The 26313-nt window shown below is 35.8% G+C and overlaps 2 protein-coding genes and 1 pseudogene across 5 annotated transcripts; all 3 read left to right on the top strand.

Moving 5' to 3' along the window:
• Nucleotides 1-2481: 2481 nt before the first annotated feature.
• LOC126632445 (transcription initiation factor IIA subunit 2) lies at nt 2482-6515 on the top strand. Its single transcript, XM_050302869.1, has 4 exons — nt 2482-2610; nt 2743-2880; nt 2985-3035; nt 6044-6515. The coding sequence occupies exons 2-4, from the start codon at nt 2752-2754 to the stop codon at nt 6182-6184; spliced, it is 321 nt and encodes a 106-aa protein (XP_050158826.1). The 5' UTR covers nt 2482-2610; nt 2743-2751; the 3' UTR covers nt 6185-6515.
• A 2350-nt stretch (nt 6516-8865) lies between these two features.
• Nucleotides 8866-22641, top strand: LOC126632436 (alpha-glucan water dikinase 2). Of its 4 annotated transcripts, none has more exons than XM_050302851.1 (31): nt 8866-9293; nt 9364-9473; nt 9563-9641; nt 10066-10157; nt 10252-10387; nt 10650-10964; nt 11400-11510; nt 11644-11742; nt 11850-11993; nt 12685-12773; nt 13002-13136; nt 13607-13769; nt 13868-13957; nt 14144-14329; nt 14967-15026; nt 15122-15184; nt 15278-15337; nt 15417-15569; nt 15689-15772; nt 15985-16161; nt 16243-16349; nt 16514-16727; nt 16863-16966; nt 17042-17174; nt 17616-17741; nt 19557-19667; nt 20458-20556; nt 21107-21280; nt 21428-21520; nt 21664-21779; nt 22305-22641. In XM_050302851.1, exons 1-31 carry the CDS (start codon nt 9192-9194, stop codon nt 22507-22509), a joined length of 3930 nt encoding a protein of 1309 aa, XP_050158808.1. In that variant the 5' UTR covers nt 8866-9191; the 3' UTR covers nt 22510-22641. The 4 variants fall into 4 exon arrangements, with proteins under 4 accessions (XP_050158808.1, XP_050158809.1, XP_050158807.1 ...); XM_050302852.1 differs by having other exon boundaries at nt 10060-10157; nt 11871-11993; XM_050302850.1 differs by having other exon boundaries at nt 10060-10157.
• Nucleotides 22642-23988: 1347 nt separating this feature from the next.
• The window catches only part of LOC126632441 (disease resistance protein RUN1-like), a 30179-nt pseudogene continuing 27854 nt past the window's right edge, over nt 23989-26313 (top strand).

Here is a 26313-nt window from a genome sequence, read left to right as displayed (position 1 = left end):
GTTATGACATGCTGACATGGGAACTGTAGCCTATGGGCTCGTTTATATATATTTTTAAACTAAATAAAAGCGTTTTTAAGTGAAAATATTTTGGATTTCAAAAGTATTTTAAGTGTTTTTTACAAAAAGTACTATTTATGTGCTTCTCCTAGGAAGCATTTTAAATTTTTTTCTATGATTTACTAACATTTTTACTAAGTATTATTTTCAAAAATATTTTCACCAAAATCGTTTTTAGTCATTTTAAAAGCATATTTAAACGAGCTCTATATCATTTAGGGTAATGTTAGGGGATGAAAATTTTAAGCTGAATTTTGTAAATCATATGACGTAGTTGTTGATGATTATATTATTAAGCATTTCAAAGAAGATATCAAATTCTAGGGGGAAATTTGGAAAAATAACCAAATTTTAAATCTCATATAGAATTATAACCACTATTTTAATTTTATGATAATTATAACCAAAACTTCATGTAAAAGTATTAATATACCCTTAATACTAGGGTTTCTCATAACAACCACAAACACAACCTTTAAACTACCTTAAAATGTTGAGGATTACTGCAGATTGAGGCCACTGAATTAACTTTCTCTTTAATTAGCAAGACAACCTATGAGAATGTTCTTCAGAAGGTACTAATTCCATAGCTAATTATTATTTTTGTAATTAGATACTTCGATTTAGTGTTTCACTGATTAAATTGCATACATTCCAATATGTTTTTCGTGGATGAAGAAAGAATACGAAATTGCATATGCAAAGTGAATAGTGAAAACAAAAAAGTGATGAAGATTAATTTCTCATTTTAGGATAGTTTAAAGGTTTGTTTTGGTTGTTGTGAGAAACCCTAATATTAAGGGTATATTAGTACTTTTACATCAAGTTTTTGTTATAATTATCATAAAATTAATATGGTGGCTATAATTCTATATGGGGTCTAAAATTTGGTTATTTTTCCAAATTTCCCAATTCTAGGTAAGATGTCATTGTGCATATTTGACATACAAAATCTTTCTAAGTTATTTGATGACTGGATTTGAAGCTTTTGTGATTAGAGCATTTTCAAATGAGGAATCAAAATGTCCACATCACCAATAACATGCCAATTCCTATGTAGCATAATGTGGATTGACAGTAAAGGCGGTTGTTGACAAATTTGACAACAACTTCAAATCTATTTTTAGTGATTAATAACTGTTTATTATTATTATTATTATTATTATTATTATTATTATTATTATTATTATTTGTTCTAAAATACAATTATGAAAAGTAATACATTAAGTAATAATTTAAATTTGACATTTCAGATGAACAAAAAAAAAAAAAAAAGAAATCAAAGTGTCATTTAAGCTTTCAAATTTAAACTTTATGCTTAATGACAGAGTTAGTGATTGAGGAGAAGGTGTATGACGACCGCGTTAGTGTCATGCCACTTCCATTCAACTGAAGAGAGATCGAGCAGGAAAGACAGAGACAAAACTGTCTTCTAGTTGAGTGTATAGTAAGATGAGTTTTGTAAGTCCTTCCATGATTCATTTATCTTAGTGTTTATTCTAACTTGGGAGCCCGATGATTTTTCTAGTAGGGTTTTGTCTTTTTTATTTATATTTTTGTTAATTATATTGTGTAGGATTTAGTTTGCATAATACATTTTGGAAAAGACTATAAGTTTGAACCTTTCACCCCCTAGGTTTAGATTGATACCATCCTAGAACTTTCAGAATTGGATTGTTATGGTGAAGTCGTTTCCCAATCTCAAAAACTGATTTCCAAAACTCTACAGTATTTCGTCATTGCAATGAACTTTGTTTTTTTATTACTTTATTCGCTATTTTAAATTTTTTCTTCAAGCCTACTTTAGGATCTCGTTTTCAGTCTGTTATTTGTTTATTCTAGTTAGTGTTTAGAGTTTGGCAGTTAAAGAAGGTAATTGACAAGTAAGGATAATCAATCATTCTGGGTATGACCTCGTACTGATCTCGCTATATTAAATCTTTCGATCTTACACTTGCAACTCCGTAAGTTATCTTAATCTCAATTTCTCTCAATCATTTATCTCTATAAGAACTTACTCAACACATACATTACATATGAACAGTTTCTAATTCTATTAAACATAAACTCAAGTATAAATAGTAAACTCAATCATGTAAGAACTCGTCATCTACGAGCTTCAATATTTTTATCGAAAACTAATAAAAAGTGTTTGAAAACTTTGAGTTTTAACGATAATGATAAAATAAAGGGTAAAATGAATAGTACTAGGATTGACTTTTTACTGTCAAAATATGATTTTTCGTTAAAGTAAATACTAGCGAGAGTTGTTCGTTAAAGTTATTATATTTTTAATCAAAAAATTAACTAGATACCGGTATTTAAGTTTTTTTGAAGAAATAAACTCTGACTTGAGGGGTATAATGGTCATTGCATCCACCCCAATCCCTCGCGACTATATATACCGGGCAGCTTCGACAGCTAGGTATAAAAAGCCCCAAATTTCTGCGCCTCGCGAAGAATCAACGTTCACAGAGAGAGAGCGAGAGGGCGAAGAAACTCCACAGCGCAAACCCGATAAACTCTTCCACAGCGTCGCCCCCAATCCCTGTAACTCCAATTCCTCTCTCGATTTCAACTCCTCTCACGAATTCACACACTTGGTCTCGTAATTGTTTTCCAGGGAATTGAATTCCGCGGCTCTGAGATTTGGTTTTGTTTGTGCATATGTTGATGCTGCAGATCGAGTAGATGGCGACGTTTGAGCTGTACAGGAGGTCGACAATCGGAATGTGTTTGACGGAGACTCTGGACGAGATGGTTCAGAGCGGGACTCTCAGTCCCGACCTCGCTATTCAAGTTCTCACTCAGTTCGACAAGGTATTAATATTATCTTTTGATTTTCTGTTTATTTAGAATTTGATGTATTTTGTTTGTTTAATTATTTTTTATACCTTCTTGATGGGTTTGTGGGTTGTGGATAGTCGATGACTGAAGCCCTTGAAACCCAAGTGAAGAGCAAGGTCACTATCAAGGTATTTTTCTTCCTTTAACTTTTTGTATTTCTGGGTTTTGCTTCAGGCCAAGTTGTGGGCTTTGTCTCTAAATGGAGGGGCTTTGTTTTGCTTGTTTAGATCTTTGATACTCTAAACGTGGGTGTTGCGAAAGCCGAGTGGCAATGATTATGTTTTTGAGTGAATTTGCCTTAGAACAGTTAGGCTTATGTAGTACTGAACTGAATCTTCGGGTGATTATGTCGTCCCATTTCTTTCTATCATACTTGTTCGTGTTATTAAAGTGTATCTTTTGCTGGTTTGTTACTATTAAAGTTGAAGTTTTTGCAAATTAGAGTCTGTAACGAAACACGGTGTGCCTACTGCAGCCCGCAGGTGTTTTACTAAATGCATTTGGTGGAGAAAAAGCTTTGGTTTTTTTTTTTTTTTTTTTTTGGCCCAACACTAAAATGGGTCAACCACCGTGAGTATTAGTTGCTGTTTAAAAGGGGAAATAGAGAGTTGACATTGACTTTGAAATGATCCGTGTCTTTTGAGATAAGCATGAGAACCTTTGGTGTTTATCTGCGTTGTTCAAAATTTTATCTCTTCTCCGGTGCCTTTGGTGTGTTAAACGTCTCATTTTATTGTTGATGCGAAATTATAAGAATATGATGCAGGACTGATGCTGCTGTGGCTATATTTTTGGCCTTAGTTTTCCCTGTGCTTGTTTGTATCATTCTGTATGACACCCTCCTTTCAGGAAAAATCTTGACTAGTTATATAATTGTATGCTTTGGCATCTCTCCTTGTTACATCTTTTACGCCTGTGGTCTACACAACAAAATAATCATGAGAGGCATTGCCTTTTCTCTTTTCTTTTACATTTTCAGTGTTTTTCGGGGCTTCTTCTACAAGGTAAGGATATCACGTAATGAATCAATTGGGTGAAGTTTTGGCATGTTTATTGCCATGTGTTACGAATCAGTTGGGCAGACTGGGGCATGCTTATGGGCATCAGATTTTGAGAAATCTTAGGTCTGCCTTTTAGTTTGACTCATCTTGATTAGATGGGAATTATGGATGAGTTGTAATATTTGTGATATTACTTTCTGCATTGTTTATCGGGCATTGATGAACAAATGAAGGGAAACTTCGTTTGTCTTTTTCTCTGTTTTCTTTCTCATCCTCAATAGTATTTGAGTGTTGAGAAATGCTAAGGAGACTTTGTCAAAGTGGGGACTCTCCATGGACTCTCTGCACCTCACAGTGTTCCTTTTGTTCGAAATTTCTTCGTTCGTTAATACCCGTGCCAACATTATAAAACATTGTTCCAAAAACATGAGGTGGTAGACATTCCATGGAGAGCCCCACTTTTGAGAGTCCCCTTAGCATTTCTCTTTAATGTTTCTCATGAAAATAGGATTGGCTTACTTTATGACCATTCAGATCTTAGGCATAAAAAGCTGATGGTTTAATACAAAGTTTACATCTGAATTTCAAAACATCTTAATAATTGTTTAAGACAATAGGAACCTGACAAGAAATAAATTTAGGGAGATTCTAGATTATTTGGGACTATTTTTAGGAGGTCCTTAAACTATATCTCAAGTCTCGCTATCGCCACTGGTTGTATGTTCATTCAACAAGGGGTGCTTTATTTATTTTGTTTGTATTTACAAGTCCAGTGTGATCTTTTTTTCCCCTCTAGATAATAGATGATGAATAAACAAATGAATATCTATGAAGTCAAAAAACAAACATAAAAGAACACTAATGGTTGTTTGTATTTGTCCTTTATTGTTTCTCTTGTTTGACTTGCTTCCATTAACTTAAGAAACAGTAAGTGTAATGGTGGGCCCAAGGCGCATATGTACTCGTGAGGCCTATTTCAAGATTGAGTCATGTAAACAATTGACGCTTTCGTGTGTTTGTAGATCCCCTGAGCTATAGTCTTATAGTGAATGTTTCATGCATGCATACTATTAAATCTAGCATTGGATTATGGTTCCATTTACTTAATAAATTAACATGCCACCAATTTTTTTTTTTTTACTGATATGTAATTTATATTCGAACAAATCTAGTGTATTAAATGAATGTGCTGCTTGAAGGCATGTGTCTGTGTTGGGTTTATGGGAGTCTTCAAATCTCAAGTGTTTGATTTGCAATAAAAAATAAGGTTCTGTTTCGAAAGTATTGGGTCAACAATAACTGATCTAGCTTGGCTACACAAGCTTTAAATTAGTAGTATAAAGGCCAAAATGTGTTCTAGAACACCAACTTCGTATTTTGCTTGAGTAATTGTGTCAACAGTCACTGCTCCATGTATTATGCTACAAAAGCTTGACATTGATGGTATAGAAACCAATTTATTAATGGCAGTTAGAACAAATGTCATTTGGACAATTGGCAAGTTCCTACACTTGGGGAGCTTGTCCGCACATAGGGATTGGTCCTTAGTATGATAATAGCAGTAGTTCGGCAACTTCTTTGCCTGCCAAGGGGTTATGTGGGTCAGCAGTTCATTTAATACTAAACAATACTAACTTATTGATTTATAATCTTTTATAGATACTACCTTGTCATAATATATCTTGGATACTTTTTAAAGTGATTCTCTCTTGGATACTTTTTAAAGTGGTAGATTCTGATACGGGTGTAAGTCCTTTATCTAGTATTAGGTAGTGTGCCACATATTTTTTTATTTTTACTTAGATCCAATACTATATTAGGACATGGCATTATGGTTAATGGGTTTGATATGCCAAAATTATTTCTGTAAGTATTGATAGTCGTTTTTGTATGCTTTTGGCCTTTGGAGACATGATTCCTTCTTGATTTGATGGAAATTGCAGTCTGCTATCAACTGGTTGTGTGACATATTTCCTTCTTGATTTGATTGCCATTCTGCTGTTCTTCTTTCCTGCCCGCGTACTGCAATTCTTGTTTGTATCTCATATTTCTACCGCATTGCACAAAATAAATACAGGTTACAGATACGAGTGTGAAATCCAAACTATTTCTGACGAAGTTTGTTTCCTCCACAGGGACATTTGCACACCTATAGATTCTGCGACAACGTTTGGACCTTCATCTTACAGGATGCTTTGTTCAAGAACGAGGATAGCCAGGAAAACGTTGGCCGTGTTAAAATAGTGGCATGTGACTCAAAGCTGCTGACACAATGAGATGCCAAACTGACGGTGGTAACGTTAAATAAGAATTTAGTAATCTGTTGCTATGGAGGGTGAGGAAAATGTAGCGGTTAATCCGGTTATCTGCAGGAACTGGAACCTATAGGAGATTGAACATAAATTGTAAAAGCCCTCCATTTTGACAACTATCCTTATTTATGGTTACACTGAGGATGTTGTGTGCTTGCTCATATATCTTCGTTCCAAGTTCTATTGTTGTTTTGAGAAGATGAAACTCGCCGGAGATCGAAGAGTTTGATGCTTGTATTGTTATGGACATATTCACGCAAGTACTATTATTTATGAGAAGGGTTCCTAAAAAGAAGGTAGTATTATTTTAGGCAGCATGTTTTGTCAACCCTGTTGTGAATATCGTGTTTAGGAAAAATAGAACAAATTTCAGAAATCGAAAACAAATAACCATTACAAATCAACACCGGGAATTAACATGGTTCACAGGGCAGTAATTATAATCTTTCACTATATCAATAATGAGTACAACAAATGATTTTGCCATAATGACAAAAAATCTGAAAGAAGAACAAAAAATACACTGTTTATCTCTTTTCTTTTCAGTCGCACACGTTAGGCCCACTATCTATTCCTCTAAAACTATAATTCCTAATAACCTTAAGAGAACTCATCATGAGCTGAATAACTCAACAAACCCTCGTAATAATATACCTCCATTTGGAATTTATTCCTTTGCAATTACTAGGACCACTATCACTACCGATTTTCTCATATGCATATCATTTGTGAGGGCTACCAGTCTTTATCAATATTCGGAACCGAAGTCGGTACGTCAAAAGGCTAGTTTATTGTATATTATTGATTCCTTTGAGAAGTAATTTTAAATAACTGAAAGTTTTTTTAGATAAATGTTTTGGAACTAATTTTTAGTAAAAAGGAAAACTAATGAAAAGAGCTTGAAAATTTTGAGTTTTAACGATAAAGACAAAATAAAAGGTAAAGTGAATAGTACTAGGATTGACTTTTTAGTGTAAAAATATGGTTTTTCGTTAAAGTGAACAGTACCGTGGACTTTTTGTTAAAACTCCCTTAGTAAAATGCAAGTTAATCTTAGAAAACCACTTAAGGTACTTCATGCAAGAAGCACATAACTAGTGCTTCTTGGAGGAATCACTTTCTAAAAGTACTTTCATTTATTTAAAAACACTTCCTAAACGAGCCACATATTGGCATTCAAAATAAGGTCTCAAAAAGATATCCAATACAAAGATAAAACGTTCTTGACCACTAGAGCTGCAAACTTCTAATAAAGACACAAGTTTTATACAAAATAGTTTAACGATGCGAAATAAAAAAGAATACGGATGCTTGTGTTCGGGACGCAGTGAATTAAAAAAAGGTCATAACTACTATCGTAATCTACCACTTGTGTTTAATTCGGATGTTGAATTCTGTTGGGCTGTTTTCAGTTAAAAATTACCCGATCGAACCCGATTAGAACCAGAATCAATCCAATTTTCACCAGAAATGCATTATTATTTTTTTTGGAACAAATCATATTACCTGCACAAAGGAGCAGATGAGGCATGGACTTATTTGACGTCTATAAAACGGAGAAGATATAAAGCGATAGGACTGCAGCGCGCCATTCCTCCCCCTCCTCCTTCCCTCTCTCTCCTTTTCCCTGCTCGAATTTGAATCGCTAAAAGATGAGGATTTCAGAATCAACGGAGTGGGAAGTCGGAATCACGGATCGTTTTCCGTGTCCCTCTGTCAAATACAACGAATATTTTGCCATAATTTCTAGAATTAAGATTTGACGAAAAACTTGAAAGAAGAAGAATAAGAAATATGTTGGTTATCTCTTTTCTTTTCAGTCGCACACAACCATTATTTATTCTTCTAAAATTATAATTTCTAATAGCTTTAAGACAACTCATCATGAGCTGGAAGAACTCAACAAACCCTCGTAAAGAAATATACCTTCATTGGGAATTTATTCCTTTGCAATTACTAGACCACTATCACTACCGATTTTCTCATATGCATATCATTTGTGAGGGCTACCAGTCTTTATCAATATTCGGTTCCATTGAAGTCGGTACGTCAAAAGGCTAGTTTATTGTATATTATTGGCTTGTTTGAGAAGTATTTTTAAATAACTGAAAGTTTTTTTAGATAAATGTTTTGGAACCAATATTTAGTAAAATGTAAGTTAATTTAAAAATAGCACTTAAAACACGTCATGCAAGAAGCACATAACTAGTGCTTCTTAAAGGAATCGCTTCCTAAAAGCACTTTCAGTTATTTAAAAATACTTCTTAAACGAGCCACATATTGTCATTCAAAATAAGGTCTAAAAAAGATATCCAATACAGAGATAAAACGTTCTTGACCACTAGAGCTGCAAACTTCTAATAAAGACACAAATTTTATGCAAAATAGTTTAACGATGCGAAATCAAAAGGAATACGTGCGCTTGTGTTCGGGACGCAGTGAATTGAAAGAAAGATCATAACTACTATAGTAATCTACCACTTGTGTTTAATTCGGATGTCGAATTCTGTTGGGCTGTTTTCAATTAAAAATTACCCGATCGAACCCGATTAGAACCGGAATCAATCCAAATTTCACCATAAATGCATTATTATTATTTTAATTCGTTTGAGAAGATATAAAGCAATAGCACCGTTGCAGCGCGCCATTCCTCCCCATCCCTTCCTCCCTTCCTCCCTCCCTCCCTCTCTCTCTCTCTCTCTCTCTCTCTCTCTCTCTCTTTTTTCTCTGCTCGAAATTGAATCGCTAAAAGATGAGGATTTCAGAATCCACGGAGTGGGAAGTCGGAATCACGGATCGTTTTCCGTGTCCCTCTGTCAAATTCCACGATACTTAAGCATCCAATTCTAAGTTCTCTCCCACCTTTTCTTCTTTTATTAATATTATTCTCCAAAATTCAAAACCCACACAAAAATCTCCGTAATTTCGCGGATTTTTTAAGGCTCTCATTGCTTCAACCTGAGCCGCCGCCATGGCCGCCGCCGGTAACCACCCTTCCGGCTCATCACAGGCGCCTGCTCCTCCTCCTCCTCGTCTCCACCAGTTTGATCTCATTGACCGCATGCAACTTCAGGTAATTAATTAAACCCAATTAACTAATAATTAATTACTCTTTTCTGATATCTTGGCGCTTTTTATGGTAGATTAATGTCTCGGGTTCTTCGAAGGGGCGCAATGCAAGACTTGAATTTCAGCTCAGCAACTGCCCCAGAACTTGGGTTCTTCACTGGGGTTGCATTCTCCGTGGAAATAAGTAAATTTACCGCCACCCCCCCTTTTTTTTAATGTTGATATATCTGCGTGTGTATGTGTGGAATATGCAATTTTGGTAATCATATACAGGAACTGGTTCGTTCCCGCTGATCAGTCTTCGGGTTCACAAGCTTACAAGCAAGGCGCATTGCAGACACAATTCACCAAGGTCTTAAAAACCTCATTTTTCTATCTTTGTGACTGTATATACATGTCTACAATATGTAGAAAGTTCTACACCACCTGCTATATAGGATTAAACTTGAATTTAATGTTTGTATTCATGCTCGCAGTCTCGCGGTCAAATTTCAAATCAATTCAGTATCTATATAGATTTCATCTATACCTGTCCATAATATTTTTGTTGTACAGTTTATGAATTGACCCTTGTTGTTTGAATTGTTGTCTGTATATGTCAGGACTGTCTTGTTTGGTAAATGTTGTTATTTGCGCGGATAAAGAATTTTATCTAATGGAAAATGATGCTAAAAGTTTCCAGTTTTAAACTGTTGTTGATGGGTTGTACCCTATATGTGTGTTTGTGTGCAAGACTATGTAGTTTTCTTACATTTAGTTCTCATGTTAAGTTGCAGAAAGGAGAATTGTATTTGTTAACCATCGAGTTGCGGGACCCCAACGTACATGCTATTGAATTTGTACTTAAAGATGGCAGTCGCGAGAGATGGTTTGGTTTCTTTCTCCTGTTGCGCTTGGTTACTTGCTTCATCTAGCCAAACTCATGCCTAGATGCTAAGGAAATGTTTATATGTGTTTGGTAGGTTGAAAATGAATCACGGGAACTTCCGTATAGAAATCCCTGAGACTGATCCAAGTACTTTAAGTCCCCCAATACCAAAAGAGCTGATTGAACAGAAAAGCAAGGGCAGGCCCATGAGCTCGCCACAACAAGAAAAGGTTATACATTTCTTTCATCGGCAAGTTCTTGCCTTGTGAACTTAAATTATAATGATTCGGTCTATGACTCTATACTATGACATTCTCTATGTCCATTTTTGAATTGATAGACTCCCATTCTGTTGTACCTATGTGTGTTGTACATGTGCTTTAGTATGGAAGTCGCTGAAGGTATACCTTTCTGTTGTATTCTCAATAGGGATCTCATTTTTTCCTTCTTTAGAAACTTTAGTCATATTGTTACTTTGGATTTCTCATGTAGGAAGATTACAAGGATACTTTAATAGGGCTACAAAGTCAGATATCAAAAGGAATATCCTTTAATGAGTTGCAGCATAGTTTTTCAACCTCCAGTCCTAGAAGAATGGTTGATAATGGAGAGAAACTGAGGAGTGGGATGCCATACTCGTACAAAAGGAAACATAATGTTGAGCAGTGGTTGCAAAAGCATTCAACAGCACCTGCCAAAAACGCTAGTATGCCAAATTCAGCTCTCATGGATCTTGTAGAAAAATCTATGGGAGGAGACAATGTGGTCTCACGGATAACTTATCAAATTGGCAACTATGACATAGTGGTTAGTTTTCTTCTATTTCAACCCTTAATTTGTATCAACTAGAATCATTCTGTAATGTAAGTTCCATAACCTTTTGCCATGCTTAGCATTGAAGTAGAACAGTAAACGAAATACATCAGATTGTATGATTACAATTCAATTAGCTCAGTCTGATTTTCTGAGAAATTTTGATATGATTGGCACTTATCAATATCAAGTTATTTGATTATGGACCGTTTGATTTCCATCGACGTTATCTGGTCAAATATTTCAGTCCACTATGATTCTAGTCCTTGCATGTCCAATACCAGCAAAGTAAGACCATGTGGATCCCGTGTGAACCCCAGATACATGGAGGATTTAAGTGGTGAAATTCATGAGGAATACTTTAGAGAAGTGAAAAGAAAAGAATAAAAACTTCTTTTTGACTTTCATTCTATCTTTGGTGGGTTGTAGGTCCTTTCAAAAATGGATAGGGGTGACTTTCACATATTGGTTGCTACAAATATGAGAGGTGATACAGTTCTTCACTGGGGTGTTTCCAAATGTTCCCCTGGGGATTGGTTGGTGAGTTTATGTTTCAGACTTAGTAAGATGCAAGACTTAGTAAGATGCAATTTACTAGATAATTAAACTTTTATATGTTTGCCAGGTATGAATGGTACTTCACCTTATGTCCAGCTTTTGTCACGTCTTGCAGGCTCCTCCACCAGAGATATTGCCTAAAAAATCAAATTTAGTTCCTGGAGCATGTCAGACTTATTTTACAGAAATATCAACTGGAAAGGGTTCCTTTCAGGTATTCAAATCAACAAAGGGTGTATTCTGTGATTTAGATTTTGACTTTCTTTTTGTTTTCAACTAAAACATTTTTTAACCAAACTACCTTCAACCATAAAAATAAAGATTGTAGATATTAATCTTCAGCAAAGCAATTTGGTGGGTATCCAATTTGTGATATGGTCTGCTGGGTCTTCTTGGATAAAGAACAATGGAGCAAACTTCTTTGTAGGCGTGAGTCGCGTGACACCAGTGACTTCTACTGCAAAGGTAATCAAATGTGATTTGTACTGAGAATTAGGACTCCTTTTATGAGCCCTTGCCAATTAACTAAATGAATAATAATATAATAGTTGTCTCCCATAGTGGCATTGGTTGCTAGCGTGCATGAATTAAAATATATACTCATACCAATTTAGCTGCTTAAAATTTTCATATTTATATGATTTAGACATGAGCTGCAATTCCCTGGGATAGCATTTGCGGATTATGCCTTATTGATGAACCTCCTAGTTTCAAACAATCTTGTGTATATGCCTGTCTTGTCCAGAGTCCAGATGATTATTATAGCCATATAAGCTCTGTCCCTGTTTCAATGGAGCTTAGCATTCTTTCTTTAAACTGAATCACTTTTTATTTTCATTTTTTTGAGAATTTTTAAGCTAGGGTTTTTGTTTTCTTTTTGTCCCCTGTTTTTGTACTAATGCTGTCATGTGATTATTTATCTTGCAATATGAATGAGACATAGCCTAGCTGGTAAGGAGACATTTGAAGTTCCAATCCTCGCCCTTTGTGTTATTAGTTTTCATTAGAAATTTTGTTCCAAGTGACGGCTGCACAAATTTCATTGTTGACCAAAAAAATAAAAAATATAATTTTCAGCGAGTCATTTATAATGCACCACGCAGTTTTCAGACTAGTGTTGTGACTATGGTTGACTAATACTACACCTTGTATGCAGGCTAGAGGGAATGGTGATGGAATCTGCAAATGGTTACTTGATGAAATATCTCGAAGAGAGAAGGAGGCCGAGAGATCGTTGATGCACAGGTAATGCCAAGATATGGTATATATAATCAATTAATTTATAACTAATATGCATGGTGCATGGAGAAACCTTGATGCACATTACCATTGGGCCAGTTACTAGTTTCTTTTTATGGTCACCTAGATGGGCATAAGAATTGCTTAATATGATTATAATGTGAAGTTGCTTATAAGATAGGAAAATTGTCTTCAGCTTCATTCTTTCATCAAAACTATACTGATTTGTCACAGATTCAACATTGCAACGGAACTCACAGAACGCTGCAAAAGTGAAGGGGAGTTCGGGCTTGTTGGTATATTGGTATGGTTGAGGTTCATGTCATGCAGGCATCTAACATGGAACAAGAACTACAATGTGAAACCTCGGTAATTTCCATACTGTAGCTTTAATAAATTATTTTCCTGATGAAAAGTGACTCCACATGGGTTTTTGTTATCGTCCTATGTCAAATTATTTTTATTTTCTCTACGCAGTAGTTATAAAGGACTTTCTGGCCCACAGTTCGCATTTTAAGCTTCTGGTTATTTGAATACTTATTGCATCCGTTTCCATCAGTATGAATGATCCATCTGCACTTATTGTACTAAGAAGGGACCTGACAAAGCCTTCTCTATATGGTTTCCGTTTTCCTCTTATAATTGGGACATTTCATTGACATACAGCTTTTTAATTGTGTTTTTAGTTGCCCCCTTCTGTCCTGCCTTGTTATTCCTTGTTTGCACTGTAGAGACTTTTGTTTCTTATGTGATTAGGCCAAGCATTTGAATGACCATGCGAGTATGACACACATCTTCAACCAGAGACATGCACTGACTTATTTGCAATATATCTGCAGTGAAATTAGTGAAGCTCAGGATAGGTTTACCAATCTGCTACAAAGAAAATATTTAAACCAGCCTAATGATTGGGAAATTGTGAGATTACTAATGACACATGTTGGTCGTGGAGGTCAGGGAGATGTTGGACAGAGAATTAGAGATGAAATACTTGTGATTCAGGTATTTAAAATTTATTTGGTGCATATAAATGTGTGTATATATTATATAGTTCATATTGCATCACCTCTGAGTATAATGTGCACATTTTCCACCATCAGAGAAATAATGACTGTAAGGGTGGCATGATGGAGGAATGGCACCAAAAGTTGCACAATAATAGTAGCCCAGATGATGTGATAATTTGTGAGGTATGGTAATTTATCGATTTTTTGTTTTCGTTAGTGCAGTATCATACCCAGAGCTGATTGGGCATCAACATGGTTTTAGGTTATTGGATATTGGTTCAACTGGTGTGGCATGTTGTGTTTTATGTAACTGAAAAAAGCTCAAATGTTCTTCGCTTTCACATATATATTCTTCCCGTTTTGTAACAGGCGCTCTTAAATTTCATCAAGTCTAGTTTTAGAGTTGATGTTTATTGGAGAACATTAAATGCCAATGGTCTCACAAAAGAGAAACTTGCAAGTTATGACCGCCCAATTGTGTCAGAGCCGCATTTCAGGGCTGATACTAAGGAGGGACTCATCCGTGACCTCACAGCATACTTGAAGACATTAAAGGTAAGAATGCAATCTAAACAGGAGCAATCATATTTTACCGATGGCGTCCAGCTGAGTTTCGGTTGACATTTGTTAATACTAAGTAGGGATTAGATGGAAGTTTATCATCCAATATGCATGTTAGGTGCTGGTCTATTGTGTGCTACACATATAGGGAAAGTGCACATATACTGAGAAAAGGGTTTCCTTCTTAGTAAACTGAAATGCCTATTCTTAAAGATGTGAATTCATGAACCTTCTATAATAAATTGTACTTTATAAGTAAAGTTTTACTTAAATGGTGATCTCAAGGCTTTGGTATAAGGCTGACCCAGGATGTCGTATGTTGCAGTACAAGTTTGCCAAGTGGGCTTCCCAAAATTTAGTCTCAAAATGAAAGAAAGTAGAGCAGATAGATGAAATGAAAAACTAATATGTTTGATTACAGTCTCCTTGATTATTGACTTTCATGGCATTTTGTTTTATGATGGAATGCAACGGATAGCTCCTTATAATGTTGGCGCTCTTCAAATTAACTGCACCTGAAGTTTTTTCTTAGCTTTTAGTTGCTTTTATATTTCATTCCTCTAACATATTAACCATAGGAGAATGCTTATGTGTTTTCCACTTCTTATTCCTATTATCATCATGCCCACAGGCTGTGCATTCAGGTGCTGACCTTGAATCAGCTATTGAAGTTTTGGTTCCCTCAAATGAGGTAAGATCACTGATTATTGAACATCCCTTTCATCGCTATTAAATGTTTGTTCTATTTTCTAGTAAGTGATGTGCCTTTTCTGTTTTGATCTTCAGAGTCGTAATTTCTCAAGCATGGTTGGAGTTAATTATGTTTGTGATTTGTCACCTAGGTTGCAGGTAACTTAATTGTTGTATTTGAAGTCAACTTATGCATTGAAATTTTTAATGTGATACAACTGGTTTTCCTATGTGACTGCTATCAAATAACAGGAATGCCTGAACTTTGTCAAAGCACACGTTGGTGATGAAGATATTGTTCCACTAATGGAGGTCATTCTGTATTACAAACTTTCAAATTTTGATGTCTTATATTGGAATATCATTGTGAAGTTTGGATTTGTGTTTTCAGAAGTTACTAGAATCTCGAATTGAGCTACGCCCTGTTCTAATCACCAACCACAGAAGATTGAAAGATATACTCTTCCTTGATATTGCTTTGGATTCAGCTGTCAGAACAACCATGGAGAGGGGACTGAAAAATCTGAACTCTGGACACCCACCAGTAAGTGGTAAACTATGTTTCATGTATACTCTCTGCTTACCTCAGAAAATTATAATCATGTAGATAACAGTTATGCAACAAAACATATTTATGCTTCTGTTCCGTGCAACTAAAAACAGGAGATTATGTTCTTCATTTCCTTGGTGCTCGAAAATTTATGTCTGTCAACGGTTGACAATGAAGACCTCATTTACTGTACCAAGGTATCTCTCTTTGAGCATGAATTTAAGTTTCAACTTTCTTTCTGGTTGATTCATGTAGAGAATGACAAAAAGAGGACCTTGTAGTTTGTGGTTTTGCTTCTCTCATGTATTTCCCACCTCTTGCAATCAATCATTTAGATCTTTCATCCTCTTTTTAGTTTTGATGTTAATGGAGTTCGGTTCTCCGTCTTGGTGTTTTGTTCTTGTCACAGGACTGGTACCGTACCTGCGAATTGTACAAACCCAATGATGGTCAGTGGGCTTTACAAACAAAGGCTATTCTTGATAGATTACAATTAGTACTTGCTGAGAGGTCTCAGTGTTACCAGAAGAAGATCCAGCCCAGTGCAAAATATCTCGGCAATTTGCTTGGTGTTCAGAAATCGCCGGTATGATATTGGTGTTTGACTTTGGTATCCTTGGTGGACAACCTCTGAACTTTTATTTAATTTCTTTTTCCTGATTTCCAGATTGATACTTTCTCTGAGGAGTTAATAAGGGCTGGGTCAGCAGCTATTCTGTCTACCCTCATTAATCGCTTTAACCCCATTCTTAGAAAAGCTGCAAACTTGGGCAGGTAAGATTAAATTGAGGATTACTCCATGCTCAAGTGTAAAATTCTGTCTATGAGTCTGAGTTTATTGCCATAGGTTCACTTTAATCTGCTCCCATTACTTTTCGTTAAAAACTTGCCTTGATATATTGGTCATTCTCTTCCTTGTCGTTTGTTGTGCCTTGCAGTTGGCAGGTTATCAGCCCAGTAGAAGTGTCAGGATTCTTACATTCTGTTAGTGAGCTCATTAGTATTCAGAACAAAGTCTATAAAAAGCCAACCGTTTTAATTGCAACTAGAGTAACGGGAGAAGAGGAGATTCCAGATGGAGTTGTTGCTGTTCTGACACCTGATTTACCTGATGTTTTATCTCATGTCTCTATAAGAGCAAGAAATGACAAGGCATATAACCTTTCATCTTTATTTATCAATTCCCAAATAACCAAACTGTAGTGCATACATTTGATAGGATATGAAAACAATATCATAGTTTGTGTAAACCAACACATTTATTAACTAGAGTAGAGCATGCTGCAGGTATGCTTTGCCACATGCTTTGATCCGAATATTATCAGAGATCTCAAGTTGAAGGAAGGCAAACCAATATCAATACAAGTGAAGTCAGCAAATATTATTATCAGGTTGGTCACTGGAGTGGTTGTTTTGTTATGTGCTTCTTTACTTTGCAAATTCACCCTTTTTTGTTTTACTTGCAGTGACATCAGTAGCTCCAATCTTTCTTACAAGTCATTTGCTACTCAGTCCTCCAATCATCCAGGATTAACGCTAAAAAAGAAGGCCTTCTGTGGTAAATATGCTGTCTCAATTCAGGAGTTCACTAGTGAGGTGGTATGTCCTTGGAATAACTTTTTTCTCTATCTAATTCTCTGTTTGTTCATCATGTTGCTCTAGCATAGACTGTTTAATAAATATCTTACAGATTATGATATGTTCTTAATTGCTTGTGTCGCATGGAGAAGCCATTTCAAGTTATATGTAGATTACAAAAACTGCAGTGGCATCATAACAATTTGAAACATATACTTTCAAAAGTATTAGCTATTCTACTAACATTTAATCACCTTTTAATTTGTTTTCTAAATGTAGTCCAAGAAATTAGAATGCAACGAAGTATTGTACTAATCTCTTTATTCTCTTATATTTCCCCTCGGCCAATTAATCTCTTTGGTTTTCTTTTGTACTTGACGTTTCAAGTTATTTCTGTTGAATCTTGAATAGGTAATACAAGCATAAAGCATTCATGTTATCTGATGATTTTCTATTGCATAGGTTGGTGCAAAATCTTTCAATATAAAAGTTTTGAGAGAAAGGGTGCCGACATGGATTAAAATTCCAATGTCAGTAGCCATACCATTTGGAGCCTTTGAGAAAGTCCTACTGGAAGATGTTAATAAGGTATTTTCTCAAAACTGATCAATTTGTTAAACACTTAATCCTGATTGCAGACATTATCGAAAATGTCCACTGTCACATTCTTCTTTCTTCTGTTCAATAGGCATCATTTTAGCTTAATTTGGTGAAGTTGAGAGCACATAACTTCTTACCAGGAAAAGATATATTAAAAGCACACAACTTCTTCACTAATTCAAATCGAATGAAAAAACGAAGATGTTTATAGGCTAGCATTAGTCATCACATATATTTTTTATTGTGTCTTTGGTTTCATATTCATGTCTATGATATCAAGCTGTTTTTATAATTGGTTGCCTATCCTTATTGAAAGATATTTCCTAAACCTATTATGATTTACATCTTAAAGTCTATATAATGTACCACAATCACACAGTAGGCATCATAACCACAACTACTCACATACCTGAAAACAAAAGGGCTGATTCTAATGTTGTGGTCAAGGTGTTTTTGAGTATTCTTGACCTCATATTATGCTCTCTTCAGGTCCCTCTTTGAATCTTAAGTGGAATAGGTCTATCAAAATGGGGAGTTTTCCCAAGAGACATTCCTTGTGGGTTTCTGCTTTTCTTGCCCATAGTTTGTTGCGAGAGCCTATTGTCATAAATTTAATGTGAATGCATGTTGCATTATAAACTACCATCTATTTTTTTTAGAAGAAACGATAAAATCTTATTAAAACAATAACAAGAATTACAAAAAAGTGGATAAGAAATCCACCATCTAGCAAAACTAGCTATGACATCTCAGGTAGGGCTATTATTTACAAGTAACTTAAGCTGAACCAAATTCATTTTCCTGCTGCTAACATATCCCTCACTATATGAGAAAGAGAATAATCCCTGAACTCTTCAAAACTGATGCCCAAAGGGCTGCCCAGTATCTTACTCTACCCATAGTTCTTCTACCCCCACTCCCTTATAATCCTCAAAAACTCTTCAATTACACTCCAATCAAATGTTCCAAAAAACTGCCAACACCAACCAACCCCACATAGCTTTAGCTTTCCTCCCCTTTCCTAAAGCCTCCAAGTTGGTGCTTAGAATCTCGAAACAACCCTTTGGAATAACCCAGCTAGCTCCAACTTCCTTGAACAATTTCCACCACAACTGTATTGAGTAAGAACAAGGGAGAAAAACATGATAACTCCTCTCCTCCTCAGATCTAATCAAGCTTACATTTTTTTGTTAAGCTTGTGCACTCCTTTTTCTTTGTTCCCCTTGCCCATTTTGTGCAGCAGCTACTGAAGGGTAGGGGGATCTCATTAATTTGTTTGCCTTGTGTATTTTTACTGTCTCGTGTGTTTGTGTGTGCGTGTGCATGTGCATACATAGAGGAAGAAGGATGAGCCTAGTTTAAATGTCCATATTTGCAAGAGCTTCAGTTATTGTTATTATAGGGATTATTTAAGAAAGAAAAAAATGAGACCCTGAAACAAGTTTTCACATTTCTCGTGTGGATGTGGAATGAAGATGGGTCTTGTTACCTTCTAAATCTGAACATTGTAAGGTTGCATCGATCATTTGGAAAACTAATGAAAAGGGCTTGAAAACTTTGAGTTTTAACGATAAGGACAAAATAAAGGGTAAAGTGAATAGTACCAGGATTGACTTTTTAGTGTACAAATGTGGTTTTTCGTTAAAGTGAACAGTACCAGGAGCTTTTCGTTAAAGTTCCCGTCATTCAATCATAATTTCATTCAAGTTCACAGTTTTAATTTATCTCATATTTTTCATTTGTTAAATGAAAAGGAAAATAAAATAAAACAAAATTAACTGTTAATTTTTCACTCTTTTGCAGGATATAGCATATAAGATTTCCTCATTTTACAAATGTGTAAAGAGCGGAGACCTCTCAAAACTTCAAGCAATACGAGACACTATTCTACAAATGAATGCTCCTATTTCATTGGTACCTCAACTATCTTCTAGATTTGTATTGATAACTTAGTTGGCATTCCTACATATTGTTTAGTTTTCAAACTGGTCTGATGCCTGGTAAATGTTGCTGCCTGCTGCATGTCAAGTCCATAGGGAAGTTACTAACATTGAAATATAACTGTAGAGATGTAAAGCTACACTGTAAGTTTTCCAGATATCATTTCTTCGAATGAATCTTAACTATTAGTCTATTTTAAACTTTTTTCCACTTGGTCCTTCAATTTAAGGTTCAGAGAATATGCCCAAATATTACAGAAAAAAAAATGGAAGAGTGATATATGGTTTAACATAGAAAGTGGACAACAACCCTAGCTGGGCCCTTCTTAGAGAAGCTATAAACTCTTAACTTAGGTTTCTTTGGATTTTATTCAAATTAGGGTATTCAGTGGCTGTTTGCTCAGCTACTCCAGGTAGGGTTTATTTTTTAGTCTGGATGAATCTATGCATCTTTATCCTTGCTTCTTGATTACCCTCTGGATCCATGAGTCCGCAACTAATTTGATGCTCTCTTAAGGTCCTTCATCACACTTTGCACTGTGTCATTAGTGAGCTGCAACCTTGTTGCTTTGTTTTCACGGATAATAGACGGTATCATCACATTGTTCTACCATCTATATCACTAGAGCCCCTCTGTCTTTGTATTGGATCTCTTGTAACCTTTATTATTTTCTTGAAGTGGGTGGATTATACAGGTGTTTATATATGTTTTTTTTTTTATGTTTCAACCTAATTATTTACACTTTCATTTTACCTTTTGCTAGATCCATGAGCTTAAGAGCAAAATGAAAAGTTCAGGAATACCTTGGCCTGGTGATGAAGGTGGCGAGAGGTGGAATCGTGCTTGGCAAGCAATAAAGAAGGTATCAATTTCAATCATGTGCTTTGTGCTGGTCCATCGAGTTTACGTGATTTGATCTTTTGCAGATGTAAATCTTAGTGCATTGATGTAGGAAGTCTCAAGTCTGTATGTTAGATGTCTATCTCATTCGTTTTGGGGCATTTCGTTTGCAAAATACAGTGTGGTACTTTCTATTAACATGGGCAGGATCTAATTTTGAAAACCAAATAGGGAGGTTTCATTTTTTATAATTCCAATCACTATCATTAAAAGAATTATAAAGGCTCATACAATTTGTATAACTAGGGTTACAGCAAGGTATTTAGTATATAGGAGAAGGTATTTTAGAAGGGAAGTGTTGTTGGCGCTTCAAATCTCATTCTACACTCCTCACAAGTGTATTTTTCTTTCTAAATATAGAAAATTTGGAGTATAGAATGAGAATTTTGGGGTGCCAATAACAATTCCCTTTTAGAAATGCTGCAAAACTTTCAGATTACTGTGACTTGTGAACCATCTCAAATTGCCAATTGCTGATATAAAGACGTGTTCGTTTCGCTTATTCTCAACAGGTTTGGGCTTCAAAGTGGAATGAAAGAGCATTTCTTAGTTGTAGGAAAGCTAACTTAGATCATGAAAATATATGCATGGCTGTACTGATTCAAGAAATTATTTGCGCTGATTATGCTTTTGTAATTCACACGAAGAATCCCCTATCAGGGGATACCTCAGAGATTTATACAGAGGTATGCATTGTCTATGAGTTTCAAATCTCTCTCTCTCTCTCTCTCTCACACACACACACACACACACACACACAGAGTTGAATAAACTGGAATCTAAATCAAAATCAATATAAATGTTGTCCTCATTCAATTTATATGCAAATACAGATAGTTAAGGGCTTGGGAGAGACTTTGGTGGGTGCATATCCCGGACGTGCCTTGAGCTTCATTACCAAAAAATCAAATCTAAATTCTCCTGTTGTAAGCCCAATTCTTAACTTTATTACATGAAAATTTTGTGCCTGTTTTATTAATTATTAACTTTATCCAGTTTACAGGAGAGAAGTTATGTAAATGATAGTTGTTATGAAACTTTACATCTTGAACATGAATCTGACTTTCAGGTTACTGGTTATCCAAGCAAGCCAATAGGATTATATAGTAAGCAGTCTATCATATTCAGATCAGACTCAAACGCCGAGGACCTGGAAGGATATGCAGGTGCTGGGCTTTATGACAGGTTTGTGCTGAACTTGAATTTTGTAGTAAGATGTACAACAAAGAGTACCCTTTTTCATCTTCTTTACTCTACGACCAGATGAGAAACCATCAGAAACTCACCTACTTTTTAGATATTTTACTGAGATTTTTGAAGACTAGAAAACCCTAGGATGTAGAAAGTTTGGTGTGGTGCTGCTTTTGTAGCCATCCAATCTACATGTTATTGAAACGGGCAGTCACTACTCATTAGCTTATCGGGCAGATGGAATGGTCAAATCCATATATAGTCTAGTGTTCTAGGTTGACACTGTTCTGTTCAACAGTCCCATTGTCATATGAATGTTTCATCAAAACTGGTTTTGTTAAAACAGATTCATTACTGTTTGCCTTTCAACAGCCTGTTCCATTGAGTCACCGCCAATTCGGCCATTTCATCTTTTGCGTTCTACATAGAACCCATTACCGATTCCAAACCGCTTAGTGTGTTTATATCTCTGTTGCCCCTTGCTCTTTCCCGTATAATGTGTCCGTGAACTTGTTGCAGTGTGATCATGGATAAAGAGGAGAAGATTGTATTGGATTACTCGAGAGATCAGTTGATTATTGACAGACCCTTCCAAGTCTCAGTCTTGTCGAGAATTGCAGAGGCGGGAAAGATAGTAGAAGGCATTTACGGTCATCCTCAGGACATTGAAGGGGTGGTAAAAGATGGAGTGATCTATGTGGTTCAGTCAAGGCCACAAATCTAGGGTTCTTAACCAGACTTGATTTTCAAATTTTATTTATGCTGAAACCTTTACATTCTGAATGTAGATGAAAGGGCAAACTTATGATCCTACTGTCACCAACGAAAATAAAATTGACGTTCCTTTGGATTTTCAGGCTTTTTGGGTATTGTTTGAAACAGAATCACATTGCTTTGTCCAACGGACGGAGAAAATTAGCGTGGAAATCATCTACCTTCAAGAAAATTAAAATGTCAAAATGGTAGACTGGAAACATAACAAGAATAGTAGTGCAAGGCCTTGTTTGCTAATATTTCAGGTAGTTTGATGGATTGGGTCCTCTCATCATATTTCCTCCTTCCAAAACGTAGTTTACTTGCTTACTTGTTCGAGTAAGAGGTCTGAACCATAGACATATGATAGTTCCGAATAAAAGTTCTCTGGAAAGATCTTTTGTTTTGTGGTAACCTGCTCTGGTTCCCTTACGAAACAATTGGAAAAAGATGGAGCGCGAATAATGACTTCCCTAAAAGAAAATAAATCATTTCAATGGTAGATTTGGAAAACCAAAAAAAAAAAAAAGAGTGCAAGTGGAGAATTGAGAGCGAAATTCACCTCCCTTTTTATACAAGGGTTGATAAGGCATCATCTCTTAAAGTAGTAGCATAGGAAGCCTTCTTTAATCTTATATGCTGCAATTTTTTCAAGACACAAATGATTAGGAGCATTTACCTTTGCATTTGAGATTATGTTTTTATCTCGCTCCACTTGAATTTATCAGTTGTAAATTGTAACAAAATAAATACTAATCCCAAAATATCGACCCATCATTAGGATCGATGTGCTCTTAATCTTATTATACAACAATAAGAACAACAACAAAAACAAAGTCTTAATTATCCTACTAAATGGGGTAAGCCTTATGAATCTTGGAACATCACAACGCTGAGTTTTACGCCAAGTATTCTACTCTTAATATTAGTATAATGAACTCAAATTTCTTATGCTTCTTTGGACATTAAGAAGAATGATTGGTTGTTGAAAGAAGAGCATGAGCTCCTGATGAATTGAACAAGTGCCCAATCACCATTGCACACCTGCCCAAAAAAAAATTAAAGAATTAAAACTTGAACCAACATCATGAATGAGGATGGTCACCGGATCCTCTTTGTAAGAATCATGGGAATCCTCAAATCATGTCCGTTCATTGTACATCATGCAGCTACAAATCATTTTAAATATTTTTATTTTAAATTAAATATGAATAGTATTTGATGAAAACTGACCGCACGATATACGATGAACGGACACAATTCGAGAGTCCCCAGGATTCCCATAATGAGGATCCGGGGAGGATCCTCCCGGCAACATCACCCCACTTGTTCTAACACTAGTCGATTTTTAATTGGGTTTTTAGCAGGAGCTCCAACTCTTCTTTCAGCAGCAAGTCATTGTTCTTACTTTAATCAATCATACATACATTGTGTTCCAGTGGTGAAACATAAAAAAAAAGAATAATTTTGGATAATTATTGAACAACTAAGTTTTTTGTTTGAACTATTAAACAGCAGAATTATACATCATGTGTGCGATTTGGATTTCCAATTGGTTGACTTTTCTATGAGTTGACCCTCCTTCCTTGCTTAAGGAGCCTGCCAATTGAGATTTTGCAGCTCTCTCTCATAACAATGCGTACCAGGACACAACATGAAGCATCAACGTTGGATGCACGACGTGTTCTTGAGCTTCAGAGGCGAAGACACATGGAACGGCTTCACAGGCCACCTCTGCATGACACTGAAAGAGGCTGGAGTCAACGTGTTTATTGACAACCAGCTAAGAAGAGGGGAAGAAGAAACAACAGCAGAACTGGAGCAGGCAATCCGAGGGTCTAGGATTTCTGTCGTCGTCTTCTCAAAGAGGTATGCAGATTCAAGCTGGTGTCTTCAGCAGCTTGTGGAGATCATGGACTGTAGGAGAAGACTTGGACAAATAGTCTTGCCAGTATTCACATGTCAGGAAACAGACTAGTGCTAGTTTTGCACAAGCATTTCAGAAACATGAAGAATGCTTCCATGAAGATACCGATAAGGTAGCGAGGTGGACAGCTGCTCTTACGGAAGCTTCAAATTTGTCCGGTTGGGATTCAAAAACACTGCAAATGGGTAATAATTCTTAACTTATCAATCTTCTTTTACCGCTATATAATAAAACTTTAAATAAAATTTGATTCCGTATCCATCATTTTGATTCATAAAATCATTCACCTCCCGATTAATGGATCTCTTAAGAGAACCGAACCATTTCTTCTAACTCTTTCAAATTTGATAAATGTTGGATGATCGAATATTTCATTATAGTTCTATGATTCATAGTATCATTTCCTATTTGATCCCTTTGAATTCCATATTCGAAGTTGTGATCGGATCTATCCATTAAAAAGAGTTGATTCAATACATTTCTTATGTACCCATAGGTGCTATATTGGATTTGAATCAGATTTCGAATCAATCTATATTGATTGACTGCCTCCATTATGTTGTTGCTAGCAAATTCCACTATTTTTTGTTTTTCTCTAAGCAATTTACAGCCAGAATGTGCACTGCATAGCGAGTCTTAGTTGTGCTTCTAAATCTAATTGACAGGCATGAGGCGCAGTTTATCAGAAGAATTATTGACGATATTACTAAGCAACTCGATACCACATACTTAAATGCAGCCGTCTACCAAGTTGGAATAGATTCTCGGGTGAATGAGATTAACAGCTTAGACGGGGGATCGTACGATGTTCAAATGGTCGGAATTTGGGGTATGGGTGGAATGGGGAAAACATCAGTTGCAAAAGCCATCTATAACAAGTTCTACCATTGCTTTGTGTACAAAAGTTTCCTTGCAAATGTTAGGGAAACTGCAAAGGAATCGAATGGTATGACGAATTTGCAAGAAAAGCTTCTTTCTGATATCTTCAAACCAACCAAGATGGAGGTTGGTGATTTTCATAGAGGTATTAGTCTGATAAAAGAAAAACTTCGAAGCAGAGAGGTACTGGTCATAATTGACGATGTAGATCATGTGGACCAACTAAATGCTTTAGCTATAAACCGGGACTCCTTTGGTGGAGGGAGTAAAATTTTTATTACAACAAGAGATCGACACCTACTAGAGCAAGTTGGAGTTAATATAATATATCAGCTCAAAAAATGAAGGAAGAAGAAGCTCTTGAGCTCTTTAGTTGGCATGCTTTTAGAAATTGCTGTCCTAATGAAGAATATGTTGAACTGACAAGAAGTGTTCTTGATTACTGTGGAGGTTTACCGCTCGCTCTTGAAGTTTTAGGTTCTTTTCTTTTTAAAGAAGCATAAGAGATTGGACAAGCACATTGAAGAAGTTGGAAAAAATTCCTTGTTTCAAAATTCAAGAAAAGCTTAAAATAAGCTTTGATGCACTAAGTGATGAGGACGAGAGGGAAATATTCCTTGATATATCTTGTTTCTTCATAGGAATGGACAAGAACTATGTCACAAGGATCTTGGACGGTTGTGGATTTTTTGCAGAAATTGGACTTAGCGTCCTCCTTCAACTATGCCTTGTAACTGTCAATGAGAAAAACAAGCTCATGATGCACTATCGACTTCGAGACATGGGCAGAGAAATCGTGCGTGCACAATTTCCAAACCACCCTGGCAATTGTAGTAGATTGTGGCACCAAGAAGACGCAGTAGGTGTACTGACAGACAAATCTGTAAGTAAATTCCATGTAATACAAGAGAATAACAACTGCAGATGTGTCTATATATATATATATATATATATATCAATTTTTCACAT

Source organism: Malus sylvestris, chromosome 8 (genome assembly GCF_916048215.2).
Source record: "Malus sylvestris chromosome 8, drMalSylv7.2, whole genome shotgun sequence".
NCBI lineage: Eukaryota > Viridiplantae > Streptophyta > Magnoliopsida > Rosales > Rosaceae > Malus > Malus sylvestris.
This window is presented reverse-complemented; position numbering and strand designations above follow the sequence as displayed.

Excerpts from the sequence above, each read along its gene's own strand:
- LOC126632436 (XM_050302850.1), top strand. The coding sequence starts at position 9,192 with ATGGCCGCCGCCGGTAACCACCCTTCCGGCTCATCACAGGCGCCTGCT. Across the intron at positions 10,388-10,649 it reads GCTCGCCACAACAAGAAAAG|GAAGATTACAAGGATACTTT; the intron begins GTTATACATTTC and ends TTTCTCATGTAG. Across the intron at positions 16,728-16,862 it reads TAAGAGCAAGAAATGACAAG|GTATGCTTTGCCACATGCTT; the intron begins GCATATAACCTT and ends AGCATGCTGCAG.
- LOC126632445 (XM_050302869.1), top strand. The coding sequence starts at position 2,752 with ATGGCGACGTTTGAGCTGTACAGGAGGTCGACAATCGGAATGTGTTTG. Across the intron at positions 2,881-2,984 it reads TTCTCACTCAGTTCGACAAG|TCGATGACTGAAGCCCTTGA; the intron begins GTATTAATATTA and ends GGTTGTGGATAG. Across the intron at positions 3,036-6,043 it reads AGAGCAAGGTCACTATCAAG|GGACATTTGCACACCTATAG; the intron begins GTATTTTTCTTC and ends TTTCCTCCACAG.